This window comes from Borostomias antarcticus (genome assembly GCF_949987555.1).
Source record: "Borostomias antarcticus genome assembly, chromosome: 5".
Classification (NCBI taxonomy): domain Eukaryota; kingdom Metazoa; phylum Chordata; class Actinopteri; order Stomiiformes; family Stomiidae; genus Borostomias; species Borostomias antarcticus.
This window is the reverse complement of record NC_140238.1, coordinates 3228663-3256440: the sequence shown is the minus strand read 5'-3', so window position 1 is coordinate 3256440 and position 27778 is coordinate 3228663. Positions and strand designations below refer to the sequence as shown.

Here is a 27778-nt window from a genome sequence, read left to right as displayed (position 1 = left end):
CACTATGACCAATTATGAACCAAAATGGGACAGAATGCTTTTGTCATTTCTGTGTGACTTTAAATGGCTTACTTGATTATAGGTGGCTTTGGTGTTTCCTTGCACCTCCGGGCTGACGTAGAGGGCGGTGCAACCATGCCCGTCATGTTCTCTGCCCGGGGGGGGGGGGGGGGGACAGAGGCACAGAGGTGAGCAGAACGCACGGAGGTCAGAGAAGAATGAGTCCATTATGAGATCCTGGTGAGGAGGCTTGTTCTCTGTACCTGTCGGGTCAGATTTCAGGATCTGAGCTGAGCCGCTCTCTTCAATCTCCAGTTTACCTGCAGCCCTGGGAGGAGGAGACACACACGCACACGCACGCATGCAGAGAGCAGAGAAAGAGAGAGAGGGAGAGAGGGGGAGGAGGGAGAGAGCAAGAGAGAAAGAGAGAGAGGGAGGGAGGAGAGGAGAGGGAGAGGGAGAGGGAGAGGGGAGAGGGAGAGGGAGAGGGAGAGGGAGAGGGAGAGGGAGAGGGAGAGGAGAGGAGGGAGAGAGAGGGAGAGAGAGGGAGAGAGAGAGGGAGAGAGAACAGAGAGAGAGAGCAAAGAGAGAGCAGAGAGGGAGAGGGAGAGAGAGAGAGGGAGAGGGAGCGCACGCACACACGCACACACACACACCCGCACACACACACACACACACACACACACACACACACACACACACACACACACACACACACACACACACACACACACACACACACACACACACACACACACACACACACACACACACACACTTAAAACCAAATCTGCCTCATCTCCCTCCTCAAGCCCAGGTCATGCAGAGAAGCCAGTATCTCTGAGGTCAAGAGGTCGTCGGCAGCGCCGACTCCAAACGCGCTCCGACGGAACCTGAACCCCGTCTACGGCGTTGTCTCTCCCCGGGAAGACCCGAAAAACGACACGCCAGGGGCCGTCATCAGCTAGCGCCGTCCATCACGGGGGGGGGGCGGCTGTTGACGGAGCGCTAATGCGTACCACGTTAGCAGATGGTCGGTGGCCAGGCCGAAGTCTCCGATCTTCACGTGGTCCTGAGAGTCCAGGAAGATGTTGACGGGCTTCAGGTCGCGATGAATCATCCCCTACAGACAGACAGGGTGATGGAGAGGCGATCAGTTTGCGCTAATTAGAACCATGGGCTGACAGTGTGTGTGTGTGTGTGTGTTTGGTGTGTGTGTGTGTGTGTGGTGTGCGCATCATCTCTGCTCTGGGACTGCGCCTTGACAGTTTGAAAAAAGAAAAGGACACTACAGGCAATCATTTGAGTTACTATCCTCGCTGACGAACCGGCGTTTCAGACGGACTCGTCTGGCTCGCCGCCGCTCGTCACGGGGCCAGACGGGAAACCGAATCTCTCTCCTGGAGGGAGAAGCACATCCAGGCGCTGATTTCCAGCGTGTAGCTGAGTCCTGGCGTCCTGGCGTCTGCTGCGTCCACGCCGGAGGACATGACGCGTCAGAGGGACGACCGTCCTGCGCTTCCTCCGACTTAAACGGACGTGACAGCGCGCTGTTCTCTCTCTCTGCTCTCTCTTAGCTCTCTCTCTCTCTCTCCTTCTCCCTCTCTCTCTCTCTCTCGTTCTCTCCCTCTCTCTTTCTCTCCCGCTCTCTCCCGCTCTCTCCCGCTCTCCTTCTCCCTCTCTCTCTCTCCTCTCTCTCTCCCTCTCTGCTCTCTCTCTCTCCCTCTCTCTTCTCTCTCTTTGCTCTCCCTCTCTCTCTCTCCATGAAACAGACGTTGAACCCAGCGGTGCCCTCGCTAATGGGAGGGAGGTGATTAGGGGTGTTGGAACATGTCTCACACACACACACACACGCGCACGGACACACACACACACACACACGCACGCACGCACACACACACACCTGCTCGTGGATGTAAGCCAGGCCGTCTAGGATCTCCCTGAAGATCTCCACAGCCTGCTGCTGTCCTGGTGGAGGCCCTGGTCGATGGTGTCTCTCAGGGTGCTCTTCTCACAGTACTCCATCTACAGGGAGAGGTTCAAGGTTCAAGGTTCAAGTCCCAATGATTGTCACACAGCTGAGTTGTCACACACCTTGACCCATTCCCTAGTGATGGGATCATTTGGTGATGTAGCCCCAATCACCATTTTTATAGTCTTTGGTATGACTCGGCCGGGGATCGAACTCACGACCTCCCAGTCTCAGGGGGGACACTCTAACCACGAGGGCCACTGAGCTGCTAGAGGGGCCCGTTGACTTCCATCAGGGCCAACGCTCAGGTAAAATACCAAACGAGCAATGCTGCCCTCTAGTGGCGCGTTAGTAGAATGCAGCGGAGCTGAGCAGGCCTTACCTGGATGTACAGGTAGTGAGCGATGAGCTGAGGTCGTTCTGAGTCCGTGCTCTAGGTGGTGTCGGGTGCCGCTCTCTTACTGGCGTCCCGCTGAGGATAGAGTAAAGCAGGAAATTAATGTGACACACACACACACACACGTATGCACACGCACACACACACACACACACACACAAACATCAAAGCAGAAAATTGATGTGACATACACACACGCACGCACACACAGACACACACACGCACACACACACAGCAACTAAACAAACACTACCGACCTGGGATTGGCTGTCCTCGCTGCCATCACCGTTGTCAAAGATGATGTCACTCTCCGAGTCGCTGTTTGACGGGCTAGAGGCCAGCAAAACAAACAAAGGATGAGGTCACGACGATTCTCACACACACACACACACACACACACACACACACACACAACGCACACACGCACACAGGCGCGTTCCAGCTATGAGGAACCAGACAGCGACCTGGCGTGGCGGACGCCGTGCGTCATCCGAGAGACTTACAGGAAGGAGGCGCAGAACACGTCCTCCTCGTCGTCGTCGTCATCCTCGTCGTCGTCGCTGGATTCGTGGCCGCCGCCGCCGCACTTGATGCTGGACGACCTCTCGATGGACGTCGACCACTCCACCGAGCTGGCCAGGGCGGGCGGCGGCGCGTTGCCCTCCACGTCGTCGGGAACACCCAGCTCGTTGAGCCCCAGCGAGGGGGCGCGCCTGTGGGGCGGCGTCTGGGGCTGCGCCGCCGCCGCTGCCGCCTTGTCGGCCGCGTCCCGGGGCTCGGAGCCGTCGGAGCTGGAGGGCGCCGCCCCCACGGCGGTGCTCTCGTGCCTCTCGATCCAGGCGTTGTAGTAGCGGACGATGTTCTCGTGGTTGAGGCGCGACAGCAGCGTGACCTCGCCCTTGATGCGCCGGAACTGCTTGCTGGCCGGGTTGACCTGGATGCGCTTCACAGCGTAGTAACAACCATCCAACTTGTTCTGGACCTGGAGAGAGAGAGGGGGGGGGGAGAGAGAGAGAGAGAGAGAGAGGGAGAGAGAGAGAGGGGGAGAGAGAGAGGGGCGGAGAGAGAGAGAGGGAGAGAGAGAGGGGCGGAGAGAGAGAGAGGGAGAGAGAGAGAGAGAGAGAGAGAGAGAGGGAGGGAGAGAGAGAGGGGGGGGAGAGAGAGAGAGAGAGGGGGAGAAAGAGGGAGGGAGAGAGAGAGACAAAGACAGAGAGAGAGGGAGAGAGAGAGAGAGAGAGAGGGAGAGGGAGAGGGAGAGGGAGAGGGAGAGGGAGAGGGAGAGGGAGAGGGAGAGGGAGAGAGAGGGAGAGAGAGGGAGAGAGGGGGAGAGAGAGAGGGGAGAGAGAGAGGGAGAGAGAGAGGGAGAGAAGAGAGAGAAGAGAGAGAAGAGAGAAAAGGAAGAGAAAGAGAGAGAGGGAGAGAGAGAGAGAGAGAGAGGGAGAGAGAGAGAGCGAGAGTGAACACAGACGCAGGATCATAAAGGCCTGAGAGCCGTGTTCAGGAAAGGGCCAGGTCACGCCGGCCCACTCTGAAGGTCACGCCGGCCCAGCTCTGTAGTCCACGCCGGCCCAGCCCGGTAGTTCACCTTGATGACGGCGCCGAAGGCTCCTTTCCCCAGGAGCTGCAGCTCCTCGAACTCGCTGAAGTAGCGTGAGAACTGGCGCTCCAGACCCGAGCTGAACGGCGCGTTGAGGATGAGGCTGTGGGGGATGACGGACGAGGGGAAGTCCTCGCCGATGTCTGGGGACACACCAAAACAACACCGCCGTGAGCCTGGGAAACCATCGAACTCTTCAAGCAGGCCTGTGTGTGTGTGTGTGTGTGTGTGTGTGTGTGTGTGTCCTCACCTTCTGGACTGACTTCCTGGCTCGGCGGCAGGGGCTTGAGGGGTGGGGAGTTGAGGAAGGCGTGCTCCAACAGCTGCTGTGTATTCCAGCGGTCAACATCATTCAGGCACACACATCTAACGAACACACACACACACACGCACGCGCACACACACACACACAGCAGAGTGAATATGGAATCTTCCAGAACCCTGTCTGTGTTAATCGAGGTGACGTTCATGTGGGACATTCCTGGAGCGACGCAACTGCAGCCTGTCGGTATCTGATCTGACTGGTCCAGCATGAGAGGGTGGGAATCCGCCCTGGCAGGCTGACCACACACACACACACTCACACGCGCACACACTCGCACACACACCCGCACACACACTCGCACACGCATTCAAGCATTCACGCATTCACACACTCGCACACACACGCACTCACACACACGCACTCGCACACACACACACTTGCAAACACACTCACTCACACGCACACACACGCACACATACACACATTCGCACACACGCACTCGCACTCACACACACATTCGCACGCACTCGCACTCACACACACACGCACACACACTCATACACACACACACACTCGCACTCATACACACATTCGCACACACACGCGCACACGCACGCACGCTCACAAACACACACACACACACACACACACACACACACACACACACACACACACACACACACACACACACACACACACACACACACCGGGTGATGAATACCACATAACACAATAAGCCTAACACGGGGAATGGCTTCCGTCAAACGGAACAGATCGTCTTCAAAACTGACACTTCCCCCTCAGCCAGCGACCCACATTAAAACAGGCAAACACGCACCGATGAGCCCTAATGGGAAAAACACGCTCTCTTTTATTCTCCTCTAAACCCTGGAAATGTAATTTGAAAAAAGGCTTTCATGAAATGTCATGACCCCCGGCAACATCTCTCGGGGCGGGGAAGAAAGGAGCCGTCGGTCCGGCGGTCCAGTCACGCAACGGCCAGATGAGTCAGAACACACGACGAGTGAGAACAGCGCTCTGACGTGTTCTGAGTCAGGAAAGTGTTCTGGAGTGTTCTGAGTCAGGAAAGTGAATTAGGGGTCAGAGAGAAGAAGAAACCGCACGCTCAGGCCTGGATGTCGTCCGGCGCTAAACCTTGTTTTTTACATCTAGAGCTGAGTGTGAGGTTTCTTTAGTGTGTTTTGCTACCAGCACCTCTCTGGATAGTCCTGCTGTTTTCTTCTCTTTGCTGATTGTTTTGAGGCCTCGTCGTCATCGTCATCATCAGCATCATCATCATCATCACCATCACCATCATCATCATCATCCTCATCATCACCATCATCACCATCATCATCACCACCATCACCATCACCATTATCACCACCATCATCATCACCACCACCACCACCACCACCATCATCCCACCTGTTGAGGAAGTCCTGGAAGTCAGCGGGCAGCGTGGCGGGCACGCTCACCGGGTACTCCTTGACCTCGCTCCCCTGGCTCAGCGCCAGCAGCATCAGGCCCAGGCTCCACACGTCGCCCTTCTTGCCCGTCTTGGCGGGCAGCGCGTCCTCGGAGAAGCGCACGTGCGCCTGCTCGAACACGTCCTCCTTGCAGATGTCGGCCAGCCGCTTGGACAGGCTGTAGTCGGTCAGACGCACGTCTCCGCGGGGGTCCAGCAGCACGCTGGAGGCCCCCAGCTGCTTGTGGACCACCGAGTTGGCGTGGAGGTAGTCCAGGGCGGCCAGCAGCTGGGCGGCGTGCTGCCGGAGGCGGTCCAGGGGCACGGGGGTCCCGGCGGCCAGGCTCTGGCCCAGGTTGGTCCCGGCCACGTGCTCCACCAGCAGGTCCACCACCAGACGGTCGTCCCGCTCGCTGGAGCTCAGCGCCTGGTAGCGCACCAGGTTGGGGTGGTCCAGACGCAGCAGGGAGCTGAGCTCGCACTCGGCCCCGTGGATCTGAGGGACACATGGGAGGAAAGGTAGGTAGGCTGGGGGATGCCTGTATGAAATAAGGTGTGGTAGGTAGGCTGGAGGATGCCTGTATGTAATAAGGTGTGGTAGGTAGGCTGGAGGATGCCTGTATGGAATAAGGTGTGGTAGGTAGGCTGGGGGATGCCTGTATGGAATAAGGTGTGGTAGGTAGGCTGGGGGATGCCTGTATGTAATAAGGTGTGGTAGGTAGCCTGGAGGATGCCTGTATGGAATAAGGTGTGGTAGGTAGGCTGGAGGAATAGAATAGAATAGACTAGAATAGAATAGATGCCTGTATAGAATAAGGTACGGTAAGTAGGTTGGGGTCAGCTGTATGGAATAAGGTGTGGTAGGTAGCCTGGGGGATGCCTGTATGTAATAAGGTGTGGTAGGTAGGTTGGGGTCAGCTGTATGTAATAAGGTGTGGTAGGTAGCCTGGGGGATGCCTGTATGTAATAAGGTGTGGTAGGTAGGCTGGAGGATGCCTGTACGTAATAAGGTGTGGTAGGTAGGCTGGAGAATGCCTGTATGTAATAAGGTGTGGTAGGTAGCCTGGGGGATGCCTGTATTTAATAAGGTGTGGTAGGTAGGCTGGAGGATGCCTGTACGTAATAAGGTGTGGTAGGTAGGCTGGAGAATGCCTGTATGGAATAAGGTGTGGTAGGTAGCCTGGAGGATGCCTGTATGTAATAAGGTGTGGTAGGTAGGCTGGAGGATGCCTGTATGTAATGAGGTGTGGTAGGTAGGCTGGAGGATGCCTGTATGGAAAAAGGTGTGGTAGGTAGGCTGGAGGATGCCTGTATGGAATAAGGTGTGGTAGGTAGGTTGGGGTCAGCTGTATGAAATAAGGTGTGGTAGGTAGGCTGGAGGATGCCTGTATGGAATAAGGTGTGGTAGGTAGGTTGGGGTCAGCTGTATATAATAAGGTGTGGTAGGTAGGTTGGGGTCAGCTGTATATAATAAGGTGTGGTAGGTAGGTTGGGGTCAGCTGTATGTAATAAGGTGTGGTAGGTAGGTTGGGGTCAGCTGTATGTAATAAGGTGTGGTAGGTAGGTTGGGGTCAGCTGTATGTAATAAGGTGTGGTAGGTAGCCTGGAGGATGCCTGTATGTAATAAGGTGTGGTAGGTAGGCTGGAGGATGCCTGTATATAATAAGGTGTGGTAGGTAGGTTGGAGGATGCCTGTATGTAATAAGGTGTGGTAGGTAGGTTGGGGTCAGCTGTATGCAGGTTCAGTATTTAAACACGACTCTACGATACTACAGCAAAACATGCCTCAGTGATTAGTTTGACATTATTCAGTGATTCAGTGAAACGACTTTTGACTTTTACCTGCTTCTTACAGTTGTCGATCTTCCCCCTCTCCTCGCTGGTGAAGAACTTTCCCATCTTCCTGTTCCAGCAGAGCATCCACTCGTACAGAACCACAAACTCTCCGCTGTTCGCCTCGAAGCCGTAGTAGACGTTACGCCCGAGCCTCTCGCTCTCCCCTGAGGAGAAAACACGGTTCTGCTAAGAGCTTCTTGTGCTTTCACTTAAATACCATATTAGAAACTACACAGATAGATAACACATAATGGCCGACCATGTAGGCAACATCTGTGCAACTATTTGTGCACTCTACTGATAGTTTTGTCTCTCCTATGAGGTATCTAGCCCATGTTTACTGCTCTGTAAATGCTCTTAGCCAATAGACAAACATTTTCCAGGAGCTTGTTGAGAGACATTTTTACAGCTCACTTTTCTGGCCCCCGGGTGAAACTGGTTTTTGGCTTCCCTCTGGAATATGTAGGAGTGGGACCTATGCCCACCCCCCCATTGGGACCTCTCCATAAAGCGCACTGTGTTGCCTCTGTGTACGAAATGCGCTATACAAATAAAGTTTGATTTGATTTGACAACACCGCCATACTCTGGGACACGCTCAAAAGCCCTAATGAGAGAAATATTCTCTTTTTACTGCACTTGGACCAAACGCTCACCTATACACTTCCCCCTGTGTACTATGAGGTCTCCTAGGGTGCTGTTGCAGAAATGTAAGATCTCTGGTGGTCTGTGGTTATCCTCGCTGAAGGTATCCCGCCTGGTTGGAACAAACACAAAGAAAGTCACATTTCAGTGTGGTCTGCGTTTACTGTGCATATAAAGGTGGGCACGTTTGCATACATCGGCCTATGACTGCATTTCACATTAACCAGATGCACATTCTGCATATTTTTTGGTATGTAATGTATGTTTTTTGATATATGGTGCGGCACTCATTGCGGTGTGCCCATCGAGTATAAACGAGGCTTTGGGGGGCTTGTGAAAGTTCACACACTAAAACCTTGTTGAGGAGATGAGGACTAAAGGGGCGTGTTATAAGAGGTTGTGTGTGTGTGTGTGTGTGTGGTGCTTTAGGGGCGTGTTATAAGAGGTTGTGTGTGTGTGTGTGTGTGTGTGGTGCTTTAGGGGCGTGTTATAAGAGGTTGGGTGTGTGTGGTGCTTTAGGGGCGTGTTATAAGAGGTTGTGTGTGTGTGGTGATTTAGGGGCGTGTTATAAGAGGTTGTGTGTGTGTGGTGATTTAGGGGCGTGTTATAAGAGGTTGTGTGTGTGTGGTGCTTTAGGGGCGTTATAAGAGGTTGTGTGTGTGTGGTGATTTAGGGGCGTGTTATAAGAGGTTGGGTGTGTGTGTGTGGTGCTTTAGGGGCGTGTTATAAGAGGTTGGGTGTGTGTGGTGCATAGTCATGATTTTTCTTGCATAGAGGATTTTTCGGCGACCCCCAAACAGATTTTATTCAGAGCCAAAGGAAAGTCACCAGTGCCAAAATGCTAAAATTTAAGCATAAAAATAGCAATTCAAATCCTCTCTAAATGTGTTGGATAGCTTGTTTCAAGTGCAGCCCATCCCTCTTTCTTGCATTGTCCATGATTTGGACCACTAGTAATCAAGATAATTAATAGACAGGTTATCAGTATCTTAAACATTTTGTCTTCATATACATTTTGTGTCATGTCAGGAGATTTCCAGCGATTGTGAAAAGTTAACTCAGTCAGAACGACAGCAAAGAATAAATAATATGCTGGTAGGCTAATATATCCTGGTAGGCTACTCGGCATAAAACAGAGGTTTCCCCGCAAAATTGTGTGCGCATCACCCCCCAAAGACCCATTCTGAGCCAGGAACACCCCTGCGAGCGTACCTGCGTCGGGTGTTGGAGTTGGTCCGTCTGCGGTTGCTGGTTCCTCTCCTGGCCTCGGTCAGCTCGGAGGGGGGCCCCGGCGGGGTCCCCAGCACAGGGCTGTCTGCTCCGGGCTGCTCCATGCTCTCCAGGCGCTCCTGCGCCACCGACAAACATGAAGGATTATGGGTACAAATACTTCTGACATAAAAAAAAGAATACTAACTCATTTATGATGTTAATACATAGGACTAACCAAAGGATTATGGATTCAAATATTTCTGGCATTAAAAAGAATACTAACTCTGTCATGTATGATGTTAATACAGTACATGGGCCAAACCGAAGGAGTGTTTATAGAGCTTTCTGACTGAACTGAAAGAAAGACATAAATCAGTCTAAGACATAAAATCAATGACTCACCAGTTTGGCCATTTCCTTTCTCCTCCTCTCCTCTCTCTTCTCCTCATCACGTCTTTGGATTTCAGCCATGATGTCTTGGTTCTGGAGAGAGATGTAATGAAACCGGCTAGTGTATATCAGTGTGTGTGTGTGTGTGTGTGTGTGTGTTAGAGCTGGGTATTGACAAAGACCTCACAATAGTCCTGAGGACAGAGGGAATGTGAGGACACTTAAAACCCATTTAAAACACAAATAATGTATCCATGACTAAATTTTCTCTCTCTCTCTCTCTCTCTCTCTCTCTCTCTCTCTATTCCTGGTCTTGTTGGGGGCCAAGCAGCGCAGCTGCTGCAGCAGCCATTGTGTTTGTACATTTTCTTATTATTATTTCTTCTGCCATGGGAGTCTATGGCAGCCTATAGAACCGTATGGTCAAAAGTTGTGAAAATTGGCACACTCATTCGGGACAGTGGCCTGACCCTCCTCACTAAGTCTCATGTACACACCTCGCCCTCTCTAGCGCCACCAATGTGTCAAAGTTAGAGGTGCATTTATGCATGCAGCCTTTGTTCAACAAGTCCAATTTTCAAACTGCAGGTGTCCTTCAATTCCTTGGCTCAAGCCGGATTCAACGCACTCTATGACGTCATTGTGGCCATCTTGGATTCTCCGCCATTTTGAATGATGTGCAAAACCCTTAAAATGTATCTCCTCTTAGGAATTTCTGCAAAATCTAGAGTTTAACATGTTTTTGAAAGATTTTTCAAGGTGCCCACCCACATCCATTGTATGACCAAAACGGTGGTAGAGCAATTATCAGACTTTCTCAAAAGTGCTAGTTTTGTCAACGTTTTGATCTGAACCATTGTATATGATCATAGGTAACCTTAAAACAGGGCTAAACATGCATTTTTCCTTTACTACTCCTTTAAGCGAAATTGGCCACAGGGTGGCACTATAACAAGCCAAAATGCTTAAAAGCCACACACTAACTTGATTAAGAAAATGACTGAATCAATGTTGTGTTTCTAACTCGTCACCTCTCCTACACTTTTAAAAATAGGAGGCCATATACCTCAAAATGTCCGCGTGATTGTCTGAATTCTATAGAAGTAAATAGTTAAGCTATGTTATGTATACTTTTCACCGTGTGCCACTTTAAATGACGACACCCCCCTCTCACTCTACCGAGAGGAAGCGAAGGCTGACAGGCCTTGTGGGCTAGGGCGATTCACCTTTGCAACATCCGGCGTAGCACAGTGGACAGCGCGTCGGCCTTGCAAGCAGCAGGTACAGAGATCGAATCCTGTTCAACCATATGTCTGACTTTCGAAATTCTCGGGACCATCCTTGACCCAAATACGTCTCATGTCGCCACATCAGTCTAACTGATTCCTTGGCTGCTTGCAGCTTAACTGCTTGGTTCCCACATCCCTGCTTGCAGGTATATTTCTGTATATTTTCCTTGTGGGGGAGAAAAAAAACTTTTTTCTCTTCTTTTTTTTCTTTTTTACTGTATCAATACTGTACCGTAGAAAATCAATACAGAATCATGGAAAAACATATTGCGATGTATTGCTGTATTGATTCTATTGCACAGCCCTAGTGTGTGTGTGTGTGTGTGTGTGTGCGTGTGTGTGTGTGCGCGCCCTCACCATCTGCTCCTCCTGTCTGCGTTGTTGCTCCAGCTTCAGCTCCTCCTCCTGGGCCAGACGCTCCTGCTGCCGTCGCTGGTTCTTCAGCATCTCCTCGTGGAAGGAGCAGGCCGGGGGCTGGTTGTGCTCGCTCAGGAAGCCCTGCACGTGGTCCGCCAGCTCGTAGATCATCACCTGGGGGAGGGAGGGGGAAGAGGAGAGGAGGGAGGGGGGAGAGAGAGGGGGAAGGAGGAGAGAGGAGATGGAGGAGAGGGAGGGCGGAGAGGAGAAGGAGGAGAGGGATGAGAGGGAGGAGAGAGAGGAGAGGGAGGGGTAGAGGAGGAAGAGGAGAGTGAGGGGGAGGAAGGGAGGACAGAGAGGAGAGGGAGGGAGGAGAGGAGAGAGAAGGGAGAGAGAAGAGGGAGGAGAGGGAGGGGGGAGAGGAGAGGGAGGAGAGGGAGGAGAGGGATGAGAGAGAGGAGAGAGGGGAGAGGGAGGAGAGAGGCGGGAGAGGAGAGGGAGGGAGGGAGGAGAGAGAGGGAGGGAGGAGAGGGGGGAGAGTGGGGTAAAGGAGAGGGTTAGAGGAATGGTGAGCAGAGCAGCAGCATCATCTATTCTACACAATCTGTCAGTTCTGCTGTCCTATCTGTGTGTGTGTGTGTGTGTGTGTGTGTGTGTGTGTGTGTGTGTGTGTGTGTGTGTGTGTGTGTGTGTGTGTGCGTGCGTGCGTGCGTGTGTGCGTGTGTCTCACCTCCCCACACCTCTCCTCAGCCAGCTTGGTGAGCTCGTCCTGCAGGCTCTGGAGGTTACCGTTGGAGAGACCTTTGGCATTCCTCAGCTCCAGCTCCGGAGGCCTGTCTCCCAAAAAAGACGGAGAGTGATCACTAAACGTGCCCAAATCCTGTGGGCTCCAGTCGTAAATGACATTGTTGTTAATTGTACATATTCCAAGTGCTACCTGCGGCTAAAGCTAACAAAAGATAGTGTGTCCAGTCATATGCAATCTACATGTGACTCGAAGATGGTACTCACACATCGGGGTATGTGGGTAGACATTTGACCTGCAAGTCCACGGTCACGTAACATTCTTGTCCATTGCTCAAACCATTGGGTCTCAGGCACAAGTACACTTCTGGTGGCCTTTTAACCTGCACAAGGATTGATATATATAGCAATTGGATGGGGTTAAGTTTCAGTTATCACAAGGTTTAAGCGACTATTGTCTGATTTAGTGAGTGTGCCAATGTCATGTTCTTGCACTCTAAGATAACTCTCCCCTGTTCTCACCCCCCATGCACTTTGCACTTTTAGACTTCCGACTTTTATTGTTGTTATTGTTACACATGTTTTATTGTAATTCTGTCCTGTTGTTTGTAACTTAGTGTAACGAGTGCTGAATGATTGTGAACAGGTCACACTTGAAAATGAGTCCTCTGAACTCAACGTGTTTTTTTTAACCTGTATAAATAAAGGTTAAATAAGAATAAAACATTGACATTGCACTAGCCAGTGCCAGCCACCAAAGCAATATCAGTCTGTACCTGACAAGGTTTGGGTAGCTTAGCTTAGCTAACTAGCTAACTTGATCTTTTTTAAGCTACTCATTGCTCTCAGTTTACCTTCCATGGATGTTTAGTCCGCAGATCCTCAAAGTCATCCCCGAAGATGGATGCGAGCGCTTCTAACTCGTTTTCCTGTTGAACGGAGCAGTCGTCGGTCTCGTCTGTAGAAGTCTGGTGACAACTCATCCTTCTAGTGACACTACATTCTGTCACAGGGCTGAAGAGTTAACTCGTCTCTGCTCTAACCCTGCTCTTCTGTTACTCCTTCCGCATTACACTAGGCTATACTAATCATTAATAAGGTCGTTAATGATATGAATCAGTTTTAAAGTGATCAACTATATAGAAGTACACGCAATCACAACAATTACAAGCGGCGCATGGCTGGCGTCAACTCGTCGCAGAGGAAACGTCATTTAAACGTCATGACGTTCGAGAGGCAACTCTAGGGGGCGGTAATGAAGCCTAGATCAAGATTCACAGTAAATCACTTTAACTCATCATCCACACCCAAAGGGAATGTAATTTGTGTGTGTCATGATTGGAACAATATATGAAATCTTAGACGAAGCAGCTCCACGTTTCTAAATTAGTTTAATCTCATATGTCTCTGTTTTATCTCACATATCTTAGTTTTATCCCACATATCTGAGTTTTATCCCATCTCAGATTTATCCCATATATGTCAAATATAGGCCTATTGTTAGTCTACACAAACTGAGATATAGAAGTGGATACCAAGGTGGTTACTGTAGTGAAAGGTGTTCTCTACCATACAACAATAGGCTACCTATAAAACCTATTCGTGTTTAATAGCTTCCATTGGGGATATTCATCATCAGTGGCAAATTCTGATTTACTAAATTTCATGGTTTTCAATGGGTGTCGAATTTCAAATGAATATCTTCACAGCAAATGCTGTTCCCTTGTCTGGCCGAGGCACATATTGGTCTGCATTGGAATCCCCAACCCCTGCATCCCACACCTATCTGTGGAGAGAGAGAGAAAAACATCTATATATAGGCAGCTCCAGTGTCTGTTGGGGCAGCCTGGAAGAGAGAGAGCTATGTTCTCATATAATCCAGCCATATAACCTGATAGACACCACAGATGACTGTGATAGCATGACGTCTATACCCCTGTCTGGCATAAGAGTTAGAGATCATAGACCAATATACAAAGAAGTATCATTCATATCGAAGAGACAGGCAATACATTATTGGAATTAGCATTTCTGATCTGTCTATGAGTGATCAAATTTCACAATGAGGTTGAGGGGATGCATGTTCTTCCACATAAGGTACATTGAGAAAAATCCTAGAGGCCAGAGGGGGTGGGACAAATATGGAGCTCCGTTTGCAAACTCAACGCCGCGAATGCTCACTGGATGCACATTAATGACACCTGTTACTCACCATGACCCTAAAAGGAGACAGCTGGGCCAATCAGGGCTCAGCCGGGAGGCCAGCGGGCCAGTCAGACAGCCGATCGGAGACGGGACGGGGCTGGTATTACCCTCAGCTGTTCACCACGTTTAGGGGCTCAACTGGCATGCCATTGGCCTGGCCCACTGACATATACAGTATTCAACTGGCTGGATCCAAAGCTCCCATTCGTCTCCTTAACAAGGCCCACAAATCTACTACTGCCGCCCGTCCTACTACAGCCCTGCCCATGGCGGTTCCAGGGGGGAGTGGACCTATCAATGGATATGATCAAATGTGCCCCCGTGCCCAGACTTCTATTGACTACCCTCCACACCCCCCCATCAAGTGTGTGTCAGTGTAACTGAAAACACTGATAAACAGTGATGTTTCACTTTTCATAACAACACACTGAGAAGCAATCTAAAGATGATTACTTTTTCCTCTTTCCCTTCATTTAAAGAACACATGCATTTAATTGTATATATATATATATATATATATATATATATATATATATATATATATAAAGATATATGCTGGAGGACCTTTGTAATATTCTTTATAAGATCTTTGATATGATTGATCCTCAACTCACTGATTTGGTTAAAATCTGATTTCAAATCTAATTTCACTATTCAGTTCCAGGTTCAATTAGCTTTAGCAACTCTGACTTAGTTCAAGCCATTGGATAATCTTTTCCCAACAATTGCTAGATGACATCTCTAATTGCATTTGTGTGGTCGTCAGTATCCTACAGATCTCCGCAATCTCCACCTCCACACTCTCTCACATGCTTGATCGAAACCGGTCAGGAATCCCTGATCAGAGGAAGGCCTGGTCAGATTTATGCACTATGTTCTTCTGGGTTGTTGTTTTTTGCCAGCAGCTCTTATTTGGACTTGTGTGAACTCCAAGCCCCGCCCCTGCACCCCCGAGCCGGCTCTTATTTAAGGGCTCCCCTCACCCTCGTCCTCTGTCCCAGTGGAAGCATCTGTCTAGCAGTACAACTTGGTGAGTGCATTTTACTTGTTTGCTTCTATGGAGAACATCGGACTTTGTTTTGAGGGGTATTTTACATTATAGGTACTTTGAGAGCATCTTGACCTGGCGCTGACCAGAGCAAGCTGGTCTTGGATAAGGTGGTCAAAGTGGATAGATGTAGAAGATGTAGTTCTGCTTACGGTAGAGGAATGAGACATTGAAGTATCTATGCTGTAATTGTAATGGATAGATGAGGATATTAACAAAAATGATTACAGGAGGAATATATGCTTATAAGAGATAGATATTACATGGTATTTTGGTGATAGTTATATGGTGATAGGTGATATTTTGAAGATGGAGGGAACATGTAAAATATGTAAACTTGTATGTATATTGATTAAATCTATCCAATTAAGACAGGACCATTAGGGCTAAACTGAATTCGGTCTAGTGAATGAAGCCATTATATTCAGATGGATGGGGCCAGGAGCCATGCAGTAAACGGATGTGTTACAATGTGTTGACAGCTGTTCTCTGGGTCGGCTCCAAGCTCTCTCCAGGCCTGAAATAGCTACAGATAGGGCGCTTCATGGGGCTCCAAGTGTCACTTGGTTCACCGTGTTTGGGAGCAGCTGGGGTGTGGAGCTTAAAATAGATAGCAGGTCCTGCCTGCTGTCACTGCCATGCCCCTTTTTGGTGCTATACCTTGGCAGCCCTAAAATGTCCCAGGAACTCTTGTGGCTCGTTGGGACCTAAATATGTTCACAAGGCAAGATCAATTACCACACTATAGATACTGTATTAGATAAGACAGCTTTTCAAAATAGTTTAATAGTTCATACATTTTAGTTAATACTACAGGTAATACTACAGGTATTACAGGTAATACTACATTAATACAGGTACAAATATATAGATAGTGATACCTGTATGTATACCTTGATTTTCCATTCGATCAAAATCCAGGTTCTTGTTAACAACAACCACATAACAGCCACTTGCCATTCCTCTCCAGTGTTAAAGTGGTTCAATTAGGATCGGCCCTCCTGCAATGCTTCCTACGACAGCGATGGTTCAGGCAGCTGTTCCTTCCACTCTCCCTTACCCTCCCCCCCCCCCTCTCTCTGTTCCTCTCCGTCACCCGCAGACCACCCCAGTAAACCTCAACCATGTGCGACGAAGACGAGACCACCGCCCTGGTGTGCGACAACGGCTCTGGCTTGGTCAAGGCTGGATTTGCAGGAGATGACGCTCCCCGTGCTGTCTTCCCCTCCATCGTGGGAAGGCCCCGCCACCAGGTAACCGCCGGTTACCTTCAGAGAAAAACACTTCACACTGCACTTATTCACCACATATAAGCACTTATTCACCACATATAAGCACTTATTCACCACATATAAGCACTTATTCACCACATAGAAGCACTTATTCACCACATATAAGCACATTTATTCACCCCTCCATCGTGGGAAGGCCCCGCCACCAGGTAACCGCTGGTTACCTTCAGAGAAAAACACCTCGCACTGCACTTATTTACCACATATAAGCACATTTATTCGCTAAATGTCGCCCGTAGAGGACCTTGGAATGGTGTATTGTTATCAATCAATCAATCAATCAATCAATCAATCAATCAATCAAAGCTTTATTTGTATAGCGCATTTCATACCCAGAGGCAACACAATGCGCTTTACAGAGAACAAGGGAGGTGGGCATACGACCCACTCTCTACATATTCTAGTGTATTGTTATAGTAAAGATAGACGTTTTTGGGTCGCTGTGGTATTTTTTCTTCTTCTGCGGCCATTTTATGTTCTTGCTTTGTTCCTGACCTTTCTCTCGTCTCCTCCCAGGGTGTGATGGTGGGTATGGGTCAGAAGGACAGCTACGTAGGTGATGAGGCTCAGAGCAAGAGGGGTATCCTGACCCTGAAGTATCCCATCGAGCACGGCATCATCACTAACTGGGACGACATGGAGAAGGTGGGTGTCTCGTGGGCCTGTCGCCGTCCGACGCCCCGCCCCTCTCCTACATATGAGCACTAAGAGCACCCCGTATGAATGGGATCCTTTTCTAGTGTTTAATTCTCCTTCCTCTCTCATCAGATCTGGCACCACACCTTCTACAATGAGCTGCGTGTGGCCCCAGAGGAGCACCCCACCCTGCTCACTGAGGCCCCACTGAACCCCAAGGCCAACAGAGAGAAGATGACCCAGGTACTTAGAAGTTGTTCCTTCCTAACTTCGTGGCGAACACACTCCGGTTTACGCAGCGCTACTGGATAACGCTGGGACAACACGTTGAAGACCTCTCTTGTGTTCCCCTTCCTCTAGATCATGTTTGAGACCTTCAACGTCCCCGCCATGTATGTGGCCATCCAGGCTGTGCTGTCCCTGTACGCCTCTGGTCGTACCACTGGTCAGTATCCCACCACGCCATGTCAGACATGTTCTTAGCTGATCATAACAAGTCAACAACATTTCAAAATAAGGGTCCCATGAACACTGAGCTGCTAGTATTTAGGGATATGTCATTTCTCTGTGTGAGAATTGTGAAGTTTGGCGTGTGAGCGTGAGAATAGGCTGAAATGCGCGTCTCACGACTTGGCAGCCCTGCATAGCTTTGACACACATAGCCTAGCTGGTAGATATGGCCAGAACACCATCATAAGACAGCTCCACATGCTGTTTATATGAATAAATAGACTGTATGTATGTAACGTTAGTGTTGAATGTGTATTGTTTAGTTTCCTGGGAGCCAAATGAATCACTCTTTCATTGTCGAGGAGTAGTGCTAATCCCTCTTTGGCAGAGTATGTGGTGGACGCGCCTCTATTAATGTCAACAGCAGTGTTCGTTTATGATCTGACAAATGTTTGGAGGCATTGCCAGCTCCCACAATGGCAGCAGGTCCGGTGTCTCTAGCAGCAGGCGTGTGTGATTGACTTGTGTGGGCCTTGTCTGCCCCCTGCAGGTATTGTGCTGGACTCCGGTGATGGTGTGACCCACAACGTTCCCATCTATGAGGGTTATGCTCTGCCCCACGCCATCATGCGTCTGGATCTGGCCGGTCGCGACCTGACTGACTACCTGATGAAGATCCTGACTGAGCGTGGCTACTCTTTCGTCACAACTGGTAAGGATGTTCAAGAGAACTGACCGTCTGTGAGTGTAGGCTATGTGTGCCTCACTTTAAAATATGTTTGTGTTGTTGTTTTTTCAACAATTCCGTGCTGTACATTATGTTGAAATACCCCTTCTCATCACTCGATCTCCCTCCCCTTAGCTGAGCGTGAGATCGTGCGTGACATCAAGGAGAAGCTGTGCTATGTGGCTCTGGACTTCGAGAACGAGATGGCCACCGCCGCCTCCTCCTCCTCCCTGGAGAAGAGCTACGAGCTCCCCGACGGGCAGGTCATCACCATCGGTAACGAGCGTTTCCGTTGCCCAGAGACCCTCTTCCAGCCATCCTTCATCGGTGAGTCGCACTTGAGATGATCGCTCTCTCTAGGTTAGATTTCCTACGAGTTCAACCCGTGTTGCGCCTCATCAGTCTCCATAACTTGTGCGTAATCGCCTCCCAGGTATGGAGTCCGCTGGCATCCATGAGACCGCCTACAACAGCATCATGAAGTGCGACATTGACATCCGTAAGGACCTGTACGCCAACAACGTGCTGTCCGGCGGTACCACCATGTACCCCGGTATCGCTGACCGTATGCAGAAGGAGATCACCGCCCTGGCCCCAAGCACCATGAAGATCAAGGTGAGGGACAGACGAATGAGACGAACTCAGCACACATGCACAGACTTACTAGTTCGGTCGTTATAACAGGTACATGCAGTGTCCTAATATAAATATTCCGTCTCTTTGCTCTCTAGATCATTGCTCCTCCTGAGAGGAAGTACTCCGTCTGGATCGGCGGTTCCATCCTGGCCTCCCTGTCCACCTTCCAGCAGATGTGGATCAGCAAGCAGGAGTACGACGAGGCAGGTCCCTCCATTGTCCACAGGAAGTGCTTCTAAGCACACAACCTCCTTTCACCCATACATTTGTACTGCGTCCTTTACTGTATATACATGTACTGTTGTAATAAAAATAAATCCTTGTGACAGTATTACTTCTGATGGGTTCTTTTGTGCGTTGGTCTGCTGGTAGCTGCACATTTGTTATGTAAAAACATGCACAACATGCACATGTTTTCACGTTTTACTTACAGAATAATTCGCAGAAGGTAGTGTTTCGCAAACATTTGTAATTGACATATGAACATGATATTTTCACATATAGCACCTTAGATTACGGATTTAAAATGAATTACGGCTACTATTCAAAAACATCATATGATTTCATTGCAGTAGGATACTCTGATTTTTCAAAATACTTTCCTTTATTGATTTATTGTGCAACAATGTGTTTCACCACAGTAATGTAGGTCATTGGTCATCCTGCAGGGGCAGTAGAGAGTATTTCCTTTGCTGGGATATTTGAACCTCCGCTAGCCAATCACAGCGCAGTACCTCCGCTAGCCAATCACAGCGCAGTACCTCCGCTAGCCAATCACAGCGCAGTATGTGGTGAGCGCTGCCGTTTGAAACGTCTCTGTCGAAATATCCGAGGAGAGGCCAGGGTATTATAGAAACATGTAAGAAGGGTGCTTTTATTGGTAAGTTGTGTTTTGAAAGAACAGAAAGTTGCGAGGAAGTACGTGGTTGGTAGTGAGTGTGTGCTGGGTAGGATAGGAAGAGAGGAAAAGCTAGCTAACAAGCTAGCAGGACCCTCGGAGAGGAAGCTCCAGTGAGCCAGCACCCTAGCTAACACACAGGGAAAGGGAACAGTCAAGTGAAGATGAAGGTTATTGAGAGAAATGTGATCCGTCTGGCTGCCGTGCAACACCTGCGAGCCACGCACGGGATCAAGGCCAAACACTGGAACAAGCACAAGGCAGCTGGGTGCAAGGTGACACCTGGGGCTGGACACAAGGTGAGTCTGGTCCAAACCCACTGAGCAAAGACACGTCTACAAGACGTCTTTTACATGTCTTTTTTGTCTTTTTCGGACGTCCAAAGACATCCAATTAGGAGCCAGAATGAATGTTTTTTTTACGTTTAGATATTGAACCTGTTCTGCACGTCCAGAGACGTCTTAGAGGGGTCCAAGCCAGACGTGTGAATATTGAGGGGTCCAGCAGACGTTGCGTGTTTGCTGGGAAACTTCACCAAACAAGTCGAACTGACTGGTTTTGTGTTAAATATTGCTTCTAGACACGGATTACGTGAGCCAGCAATGTGTATGAGTGGTGTGTCTTTTTTTAAACAAAGACTTTGTCGAAGAACGTCTAGAACGACAAATACTGGCCAATTGTCTGTGCTGCTCATTTGCATAGAGTTGAAACCCCCAGCATTTGTTCGCATGTTATTGTCACCCGTCTGTCACCCAGGCTTTTGTTCCAGTGACTTGCTAGACAGCACTTAGTTAGGCTGAACAGCTGATCATCTCCTGGAACTATGAGTTTCATTTACAATAGTGAGCTGCTTAACTGAACTACTCACTTACTAATTTAATTAACTAATTTAAGTTAACTTAATCTTGCAAGCAATTATGTGACAAATAAATTAATTGCAAAATAATTAGTTAATTGATTTGTCTGGCTCTTGCTATGAAGTATGCATGCACTTCCCTTTCTCTGTTCGAACCACTTCCCTTTCTCTGTTCGAACCAAGCCATGAATCAGAAGAAAGAATACTGTTCTATGCTCACTGCAGGAAATGTAATTTATCTGCAGTTTAAAGCAATACAACTGAATAGAAGTCCTGTGTTTCTCTTGGGCTTGCCAACTTTACCAGCAGTTTCACAGTAATTATAGAGACGGTTGTTTTTCAAATGCGCAGTGAGCTTTCCCTCTTAAATGCACAGGAATGTTTGACCTTTTTGTTCAGGTGTTACATAGCGAGCCTGGCTACAGCCTCTGGTAGTGGAAGGCACACCCATAGCAGAACAGTCTCAGGGGAATCTACTGATCAGGGGAAAATCACATGTTCAGACTTGAAACGTCAGAGTACATAATGTTCAGTATATGTGGAAGTGTGATTAATAGGCTTCATAATCAGACTAGCGTGAACGATATTTGAACTGCACTTCCCTTTTGACGTCATGTTAAACGTGAAATAACGTTAACGTTGTTGTTTTTTCAGGTGAAGGTTTTTGGGGTACCGTTGGAGAATCTACCACAAAGCAGTGTTGAATATGGAAGTGTCCCCAGCTTTCTGGTGGATGCATGTACGAGTCTCAAGGAGCATGTGGACACAGAAGGCCTGTTCAGAAAATCAGGCTCCATTGTTCGTCTGAAAGCACTCAGGGTGAGTGATAGGCAAGGCTGACCTTGCTATCAATAGGGGGGGGGGGGTTGACCCTGGGAATGGTCTAACACAGGGCACCGTTGTTTTGTCTGGCCAGGCGAAGCTGGATACGGGTGAGAAGTGTCTGTCCACCGCGCTCCCCTGTGACGTGGCCGGCCTCGTGAAGCTGTTCTTCCGGGAGCTTCCGGAACCCGTCCTGCCCACCGAGCTTCAGGAGGCCTTCCTCAAGGCCCAGCAGCTGCCCAGCGAGGCGGAGAGGACCTCGGCCACCCTGCTCCTGTCCTGTGTGCTGCCCGATAGAAATCTTAGCATCCTGCGCTATTTCTTTGGCTTCCTTCATGATGTGTCTCAAAGGTAAATTTTGCCGATTTTCACGGATATTCTTTACTAACATACAGTATTATTTGATTCTTAACTAACATACAGTATTATTTGATTCTTAACTAACATACAGTATTATTTGATTCTTTACAGTATTATTTGATTCTTTACTAACATACTTATTATTTGATTCTTTACTAACATACAGTATTATTTGATTCTTTACTAACATACAGTATTATTTGTGTCTTTCAAGATGAGCTCATTGTTTTTCTCTCCCTTGTTTTATTGCAGGAGTGCAGCCAATAAGATGGACAGTAGCAACCTGTCTGTGATCCTGGCCCCCAACCTCCTGCACGCAGGAGACGGGACGGAGAAAATGAACGCCGGCACAGAGAAGCGCCTCAAGCTCCAGGCCGCCGTGGTGCACCGTCTCATAGAGAACGCCCAGGCCTTCGGTACATATCAAACCCCAACCTCTCCACCATTCACAGCGGTCTCATCAATGGGCTGTTGATCTAAAGGTGAAACCCGAATTACGCGTAGCACTCAGGTGTGTGTTTGTGGTCTCTGTGTGTGGTAGGTGTGGTGCCTGACTTTCTCATGGAGAGGGTTCCAGCCATGTTGGGCTGTGAGGCCGGTGTTCTCTCTCCGTCTCGCTCTCAAGATGGACTAGAGGAGTTGGACCCCAACTCGGGGACTAAGAAGAGACGGAGACGCAGTTTGGGAGGTGAGATGTCGTCCGTTTTGTTATCGTACAAGAGAATCTGCTCTCAGTGGTAATATGGAATAAAAATTTTGCATTAGCTCTAGTAGAATCTATGTGTATAATGGTACCTGTGCCTTAATATACATATAACAAATAAACAGTCTTGAATTCTGAGGTGATTATGTGACAGAGATTGACAGAAGCATAGTTAAATATCAATCTATGGACTGCTTTTTTTCTCGTGTTGCAGATATGGTCAATGGAGCTCTGAATAAGTTAAAAACTAATAGAACGCCCTCAGGTACCCCCCAGTCAGACAGATTCGGTAGGTACTCTGGTTAGGCCGCACCTCCCGCCGTCGGCCGAGGGAACCGATTCCTCATTCTGTAGCACCGTGACAGCTTTTCCTCTCGTCCGGCTTGCACCATGAAATCAGCTCAACTTGCACCGGGAAATGCAACTCTAATCTATCCGAATGAAGATGCCTGTCTTCTCTTTGCCTGTGTGCCTGTCTTTAATCTTTTCCATCAGTTCAAATTGAGAATCCTGAGAATCCTTGCTCGTTACTTCGATTGACTTGACTCCGAATGGGTTTTAAGTGAGTTTCAAAAAGGGACTAATCCTGAACTTTGATCCTAAATCCGCTCTTGTGATTTTTTCCCAGTCTTCTCCTCTGCTACCCCTGTGATTATGACGCCGAACTCCAAGCGAAAGCTCCCCGCGGAGACCGGCCAGAGCTATGGCTTCTCAAACAAGAGACGGAGATCCATCAAAATGAACCTCGGCATAGAATTACTTCCCAACGCTCTGTTTGGTGGAAGCTCCACTCCCGGACCAGGTATAACTTGACCCTTTCTTCTAACTGAATGGTCCCGTAGTATAGGGCTGCACAATTAATCGTGAATTAATAATTAATTAATTAATAACGCGATTATGACCTCCGCGATTAACTAATCGCAACAGGCCGCAATTAATGTGATTAATAATTTTGCTTTGAATCGAGTGTGCTAGGACTACACGGACGAATCACAGGCGCTTATGCTGTCTGACCAATCACATGCGTTCCCGCTGAGTGGTTAGGAAAAAGATGATGTCGCTCAAGCCCAGCAGGTCATATGCAAACTGTGCAGAGCTAAAGCTATTACTTTGAAATATTAATCGCAATTATTAATCGCAATTACCATTTTGAAGCAAATAATCGCAATTATTATCTTTTGTCATAATCGTGCAGCCCTACCGTAGTACTACTTATGGTTGTAGTCTTCCTCCATTCCATGTCTTCCATGTTCCTCACTGTCACTCCTCTTCCTGTTTTATTCTAATCAGAGTATGTGGACCCCAGTGGATCAGGCTTGGACTCCTCCCAGAATACTTTGGCCTCAGCTGGGAAGGCCAGTCGGCATGCCGTCAGCTCTACCAGGAGGAAGAGCAGGAGACTGAGTAACAGACATGCGGTCAGCAGGTACGTGGTTGTCTTTGAGCTTGCCCACGGCTTCTTATAAACTCTTCACTCAGGTCATAGTGGTTCCAGCCTAAATCTCAGTTTGTGAGGTGTTTTAAAGTATGTGTTTTCTCATGTCTTTCAGGACGGAGTCAGGGAAGGCTGGTTGCTTTTCCCCAAAAGTCGCCAAGAAAGAGACGGTCCGCAAGTCCCTGCGTCTGCGCTTCAGTTTGGGAAAGAGCAGCAGAGACCCTGTAAGTGGAGATAGCCACTACTGAGTGACCTCACACTCTGATCACCTGTAGATAACCACTACTGAGTGACATCACACTCTGATCACCTGGAGATAACCACTACTGAGTGACCTCACACTCTGGTCACCTGTAGATAACCACTACCGAGTGACCTCACACTCTGATCACCTGGAGATAACCACTACTGAGTGACCTCACTGATCACCTGTCGATGGCAGCTATTGAGTGACCTCACACTCTGATCACCTTTAGATAGCCACTCCTGAGAGATCGCACACTAATCACTTCCTGTAAGTGTACAGTAGATATCCCCTATTGAGAGATCACACACTAATCACTTCCTGTAAGTGTACAGTAGATAGCCCCTATTGAGAGATCACACACTAATCACTTCCTGTAAGTGTACAGTAGATATCCCCTATTGAGAGATCACACACTAATCACTTCCTGTAAGTGTACAGTAGATATCCCCTATTGAGAGATCACACACTAATCACTTCCTGTAAGTGTACAGTAGATAGCACCTATTGAGAGATCACACACTAATCACTTCCTGTAAGTGTACAGTAGATAGCCCCTATTGAGAGATCACACACTAATCACTTCCTGTAAGTGTAGATGACCACTCTGAGTGGCTGTACACTCTAATCACCTGCTCCTCAGAGGAGCACAAGACTAAAGTAAATCTCTACCTTAATGCCGCGCCTTGTTTTAATCCGCAATAATCATATCCATGCATGGTGCTATCATAAAGTACGTTGCACATTGGCACTTTTGTTAGGGTGTTTTAACCTTTTCTAATCATGTATATTTTGCCTGCAATGATTGTATTATTAACTTTACGTTTATTTGTTGATTTATGGCAATAATGGGCACTATATACAGTATGTAGTTACGTCCTGTTATTGGTTTATGCATGCTGGGTTGATGGTTGATCTGGGTTTGGGATATTTTAATGGTGAGAGTTCTTTTAATTCTTTGTTTTATAAGCAAGAAAGCCATTGTCTGTATTCAATCCTATATTTTAGGATTTAAAATACCTAACATTTAATGTAATATACATATACTTGTCCAAACTGTAACCTGGTTTGGGTACTTCGTAACATGTTCATGAAATGAGTCATACATACTGATTATGTATATTTGCTACTTAATAAAAGCGTATTGAGCAAATCTATATCGAGTCTATTATCGTATTTCTTCTGAGTAACTAACGATATAACACTCTGAAGAACGGAAGAATGTCTAATTAAAACCATTAATTAACATTTTTAAAACCATTAATTAACATTTAATTCAGAACTCTCATCATAATAAACACCCATGAATCATTTAATTACATATAACAAACATTTCATATAATAAACATTTTATTACGACCATTACTTTTTATTTATTACAACAATATAATATTTAGGCCTAGGCGCAAGGCTAAGCAATAATTGATATATAACAAGTAGACCCCTTCATCATCATCAGTGTAATTTCTCATTGCATGCTGGTGCCGAAGGGATCTGAGACCATTGGCTTGCGGCTAGCCACCCAGGAGAGCACCGCCGCCCTCCGCTTGACCAAAGACACTGGATTTAGCCCCGCCGTCCTACGCAACAAGCGCTCTTCCAAGGGTGGGTACCTCAGAAAATCCAAAATGCCAATAATTGACTCCAACAAGTAAGTCATTGACAGTGCTGAATGGATCCGTGTGACCCAGTGGTCTTGTGTGAGTTGTCTGGAGAACGGTCATCAACAATCGTCCCCTTGTGTTCCTCCTCAGGCTCCAAGTTGTTCAGTAAGTCGGAGGACAACCTGCTGACCCCGCAGTGTGACGTCAGCGCCCACCGCACCTCCTGGAGCGGGGAGACCCCGGACGGGGACCCGGTCTTCGGCGGGGGCTCCTTCACCGACACCCCCATGAACATGTGTCTGAAGAGCAACTACTACTCGTCGGAGCCCGCCATCGTCGTCACCGCCGCCAAACCCCCCACGGGCGCCGGCATTCCCAGAAAGCTTTGCTGCGCCTCCAGCGCCGAGAGTCTGGAGGGCGAAGGCTCGTTCAGCGAGGTCCAGGCACGGACCGGCCCCACCCTGCTCAAGATCAAGAGGGCCTTCGCAGAATCTGGTAGTGACCTGCAGACGGCCGCGCATGACCACAGCGCCCCCTCTGGAGAAACCAAGCCAAGACGCCTTGCCAGCGTCCAATCACCATGCTTGATGCCTCCGCCAGCTCATCCTTACACACCAAAAGTGATGTTGCTGAACAAAGAGAACTCTAGCTTTCCCACCCCTCAGACGTGCCTGGTCGATGACCACAACATCACCTTTGGTCAGATAGAAATAGTCCCCCTGTCACCCCTGCACATAGACAGCACCCTGTTCGAGTCAGGGGTGTGTGGAAGTCCACTAGAGAGTGGCGAGGGGTCATTGCGTGCCGGGGCTAATCTTGGCAGCTCCGTCGTGGAGGAGACCGAAGCCGGCGCTGAGAACGTGAACTGCAGCAGGCTGATCGACGCCCTGGACATCCAGAGTCCTGGACTCTTCCAGCTGGGGGTCTCCGCTGGGGTCCAGTCTACCCCCTACAGGGCCTCGAGGCCGGGGTTCTCCGACGACCTCTGCACCCCTCTACCCTCCGGACCCGCTCGCCCCATGACGGTACGTGACGACGGGAACCTGGCGTCTCCAGAGATCGCCGGCCACGCCCAGAAGCGGGAGGAGGAGCAGCCCTCGCCGGGCACGTTGGAGACCCGCCGATTACGAGTGGCGGAACACATACAACGCTTCAACAAGCTGACCTTGTACTCGCCAAAAGCCCAGGCCCAAATGACCCGGTCCCCCATGAAGTTCCAGCGCACCCCCGTGCGCCAGTCCGTCCGCCGGATCAACTCCCTCCTCGGGGACAGGAGGCCGGCGAAGGCCGAGGCCGCCTCCGGCCAGGGAGGCCCGGTGGTCAAGGCGGTCAGCCTGGAGAGCGGCCTCTCAGCTGGGGCGCGGCTTCAACCGTACCAGGGTAAACCGGGAGTTGCCACCGCCACCCAGGACAAGGTTCGCCCTGCGAAGGCCGGCCCTCCAGTCCCACCCAAGAAGCCAAGCACTCTGGCCCGCAGAGCCAAGATGGGTGCGTTGGGCGATGTGACCAACAAGGTCCAAGCCAAGGCCAAAGGAGACGCTACCCCTGCCAGTAAGACTGGACCAGGTGGCGGTCAGAAGACCGCAGCGCAGCAAGTGGTGGAGAAAGATGTGTGCCGCTACAGAGGGTCCCCAAGGAACCCCCTCAACGTGGGCACACTGCTGTCCGCCACCAAACCCATAGATCTCTAA

At 49.2% G+C, this 27778-nt stretch overlaps 3 protein-coding genes across 4 annotated transcripts in view; 2 read left to right on the top strand and 1 right to left on the bottom strand.

Annotated features, from left to right (window-relative positions):
- eif2ak4 (eukaryotic translation initiation factor 2 alpha kinase 4) overlaps positions 1 to 13324 on the bottom strand; it is a 38361-nt gene extending 25037 nt beyond the window's left edge. The window contains 21 exon segments of the mRNA XM_084438364.1: positions 73 to 131; positions 134 to 151; positions 264 to 328; positions 1020 to 1123; positions 1904 to 1947; positions 1950 to 2025; positions 2355 to 2405; positions 2409 to 2444; positions 2627 to 2699; positions 2873 to 3351; positions 3955 to 4109; positions 4217 to 4332; positions 5660 to 6195; positions 7542 to 7699; positions 8191 to 8291; positions 9392 to 9528; positions 9794 to 9874; positions 11428 to 11601; positions 12158 to 12260; positions 12439 to 12554; positions 13026 to 13324. Coding sequence (XP_084294490.1) covers positions 73 to 131; positions 134 to 151; positions 264 to 328; positions 1020 to 1123; positions 1904 to 1947; positions 1950 to 2025; positions 2355 to 2405; positions 2409 to 2444; positions 2627 to 2699; positions 2873 to 3351; positions 3955 to 4109; positions 4217 to 4332; positions 5660 to 6195; positions 7542 to 7699; positions 8191 to 8291; positions 9392 to 9528; positions 9794 to 9874; positions 11428 to 11601; positions 12158 to 12260; positions 12439 to 12554; positions 13026 to 13154 — 2811 coding nt within the window. The 5' untranslated portion in view covers positions 13155 to 13324.
- A 3224-nt stretch (positions 13325 to 16548) lies between these two features.
- On the top strand, positions 16549 to 19451 carry actc1b (actin alpha cardiac muscle 1b; the record flags this gene model as incomplete). Of its 2 annotated transcripts, XM_084438545.1 has the most annotated exons (8): positions 16549 to 16677; positions 17233 to 17361; positions 17485 to 17595; positions 17713 to 17797; positions 18353 to 18514; positions 18665 to 18856; positions 18963 to 19144; positions 19261 to 19451. In XM_084438545.1, 8 exons carry the CDS (start codon positions 16549 to 16551, stop codon positions 19402 to 19404), a joined length of 1134 nt encoding a protein of 377 aa, XP_084294671.1. In that variant the 3' UTR covers positions 19405 to 19451. The 2 variants fall into 2 exon arrangements, with proteins under 2 accessions (XP_084294671.1, XP_084294672.1); XM_084438546.1 differs by lacking the exon at positions 17233 to 17361.
- A 776-nt stretch (positions 19452 to 20227) lies between these two features.
- On the top strand, positions 20228 to 27778 carry arhgap11a (Rho GTPase activating protein 11A; the record flags this gene model as incomplete). The annotated part of the gene is made up of 11 exons (XM_084437833.1): positions 20228 to 20362; positions 21574 to 21738; positions 21836 to 22092; positions 22354 to 22517; positions 22643 to 22789; positions 23019 to 23093; positions 23433 to 23606; positions 24095 to 24230; positions 24355 to 24463; positions 25974 to 26088; positions 26238 to 27778. 11 exons carry the CDS (start codon positions 20228 to 20230, stop codon positions 27776 to 27778), a joined length of 3018 nt encoding a protein of 1005 aa, XP_084293959.1.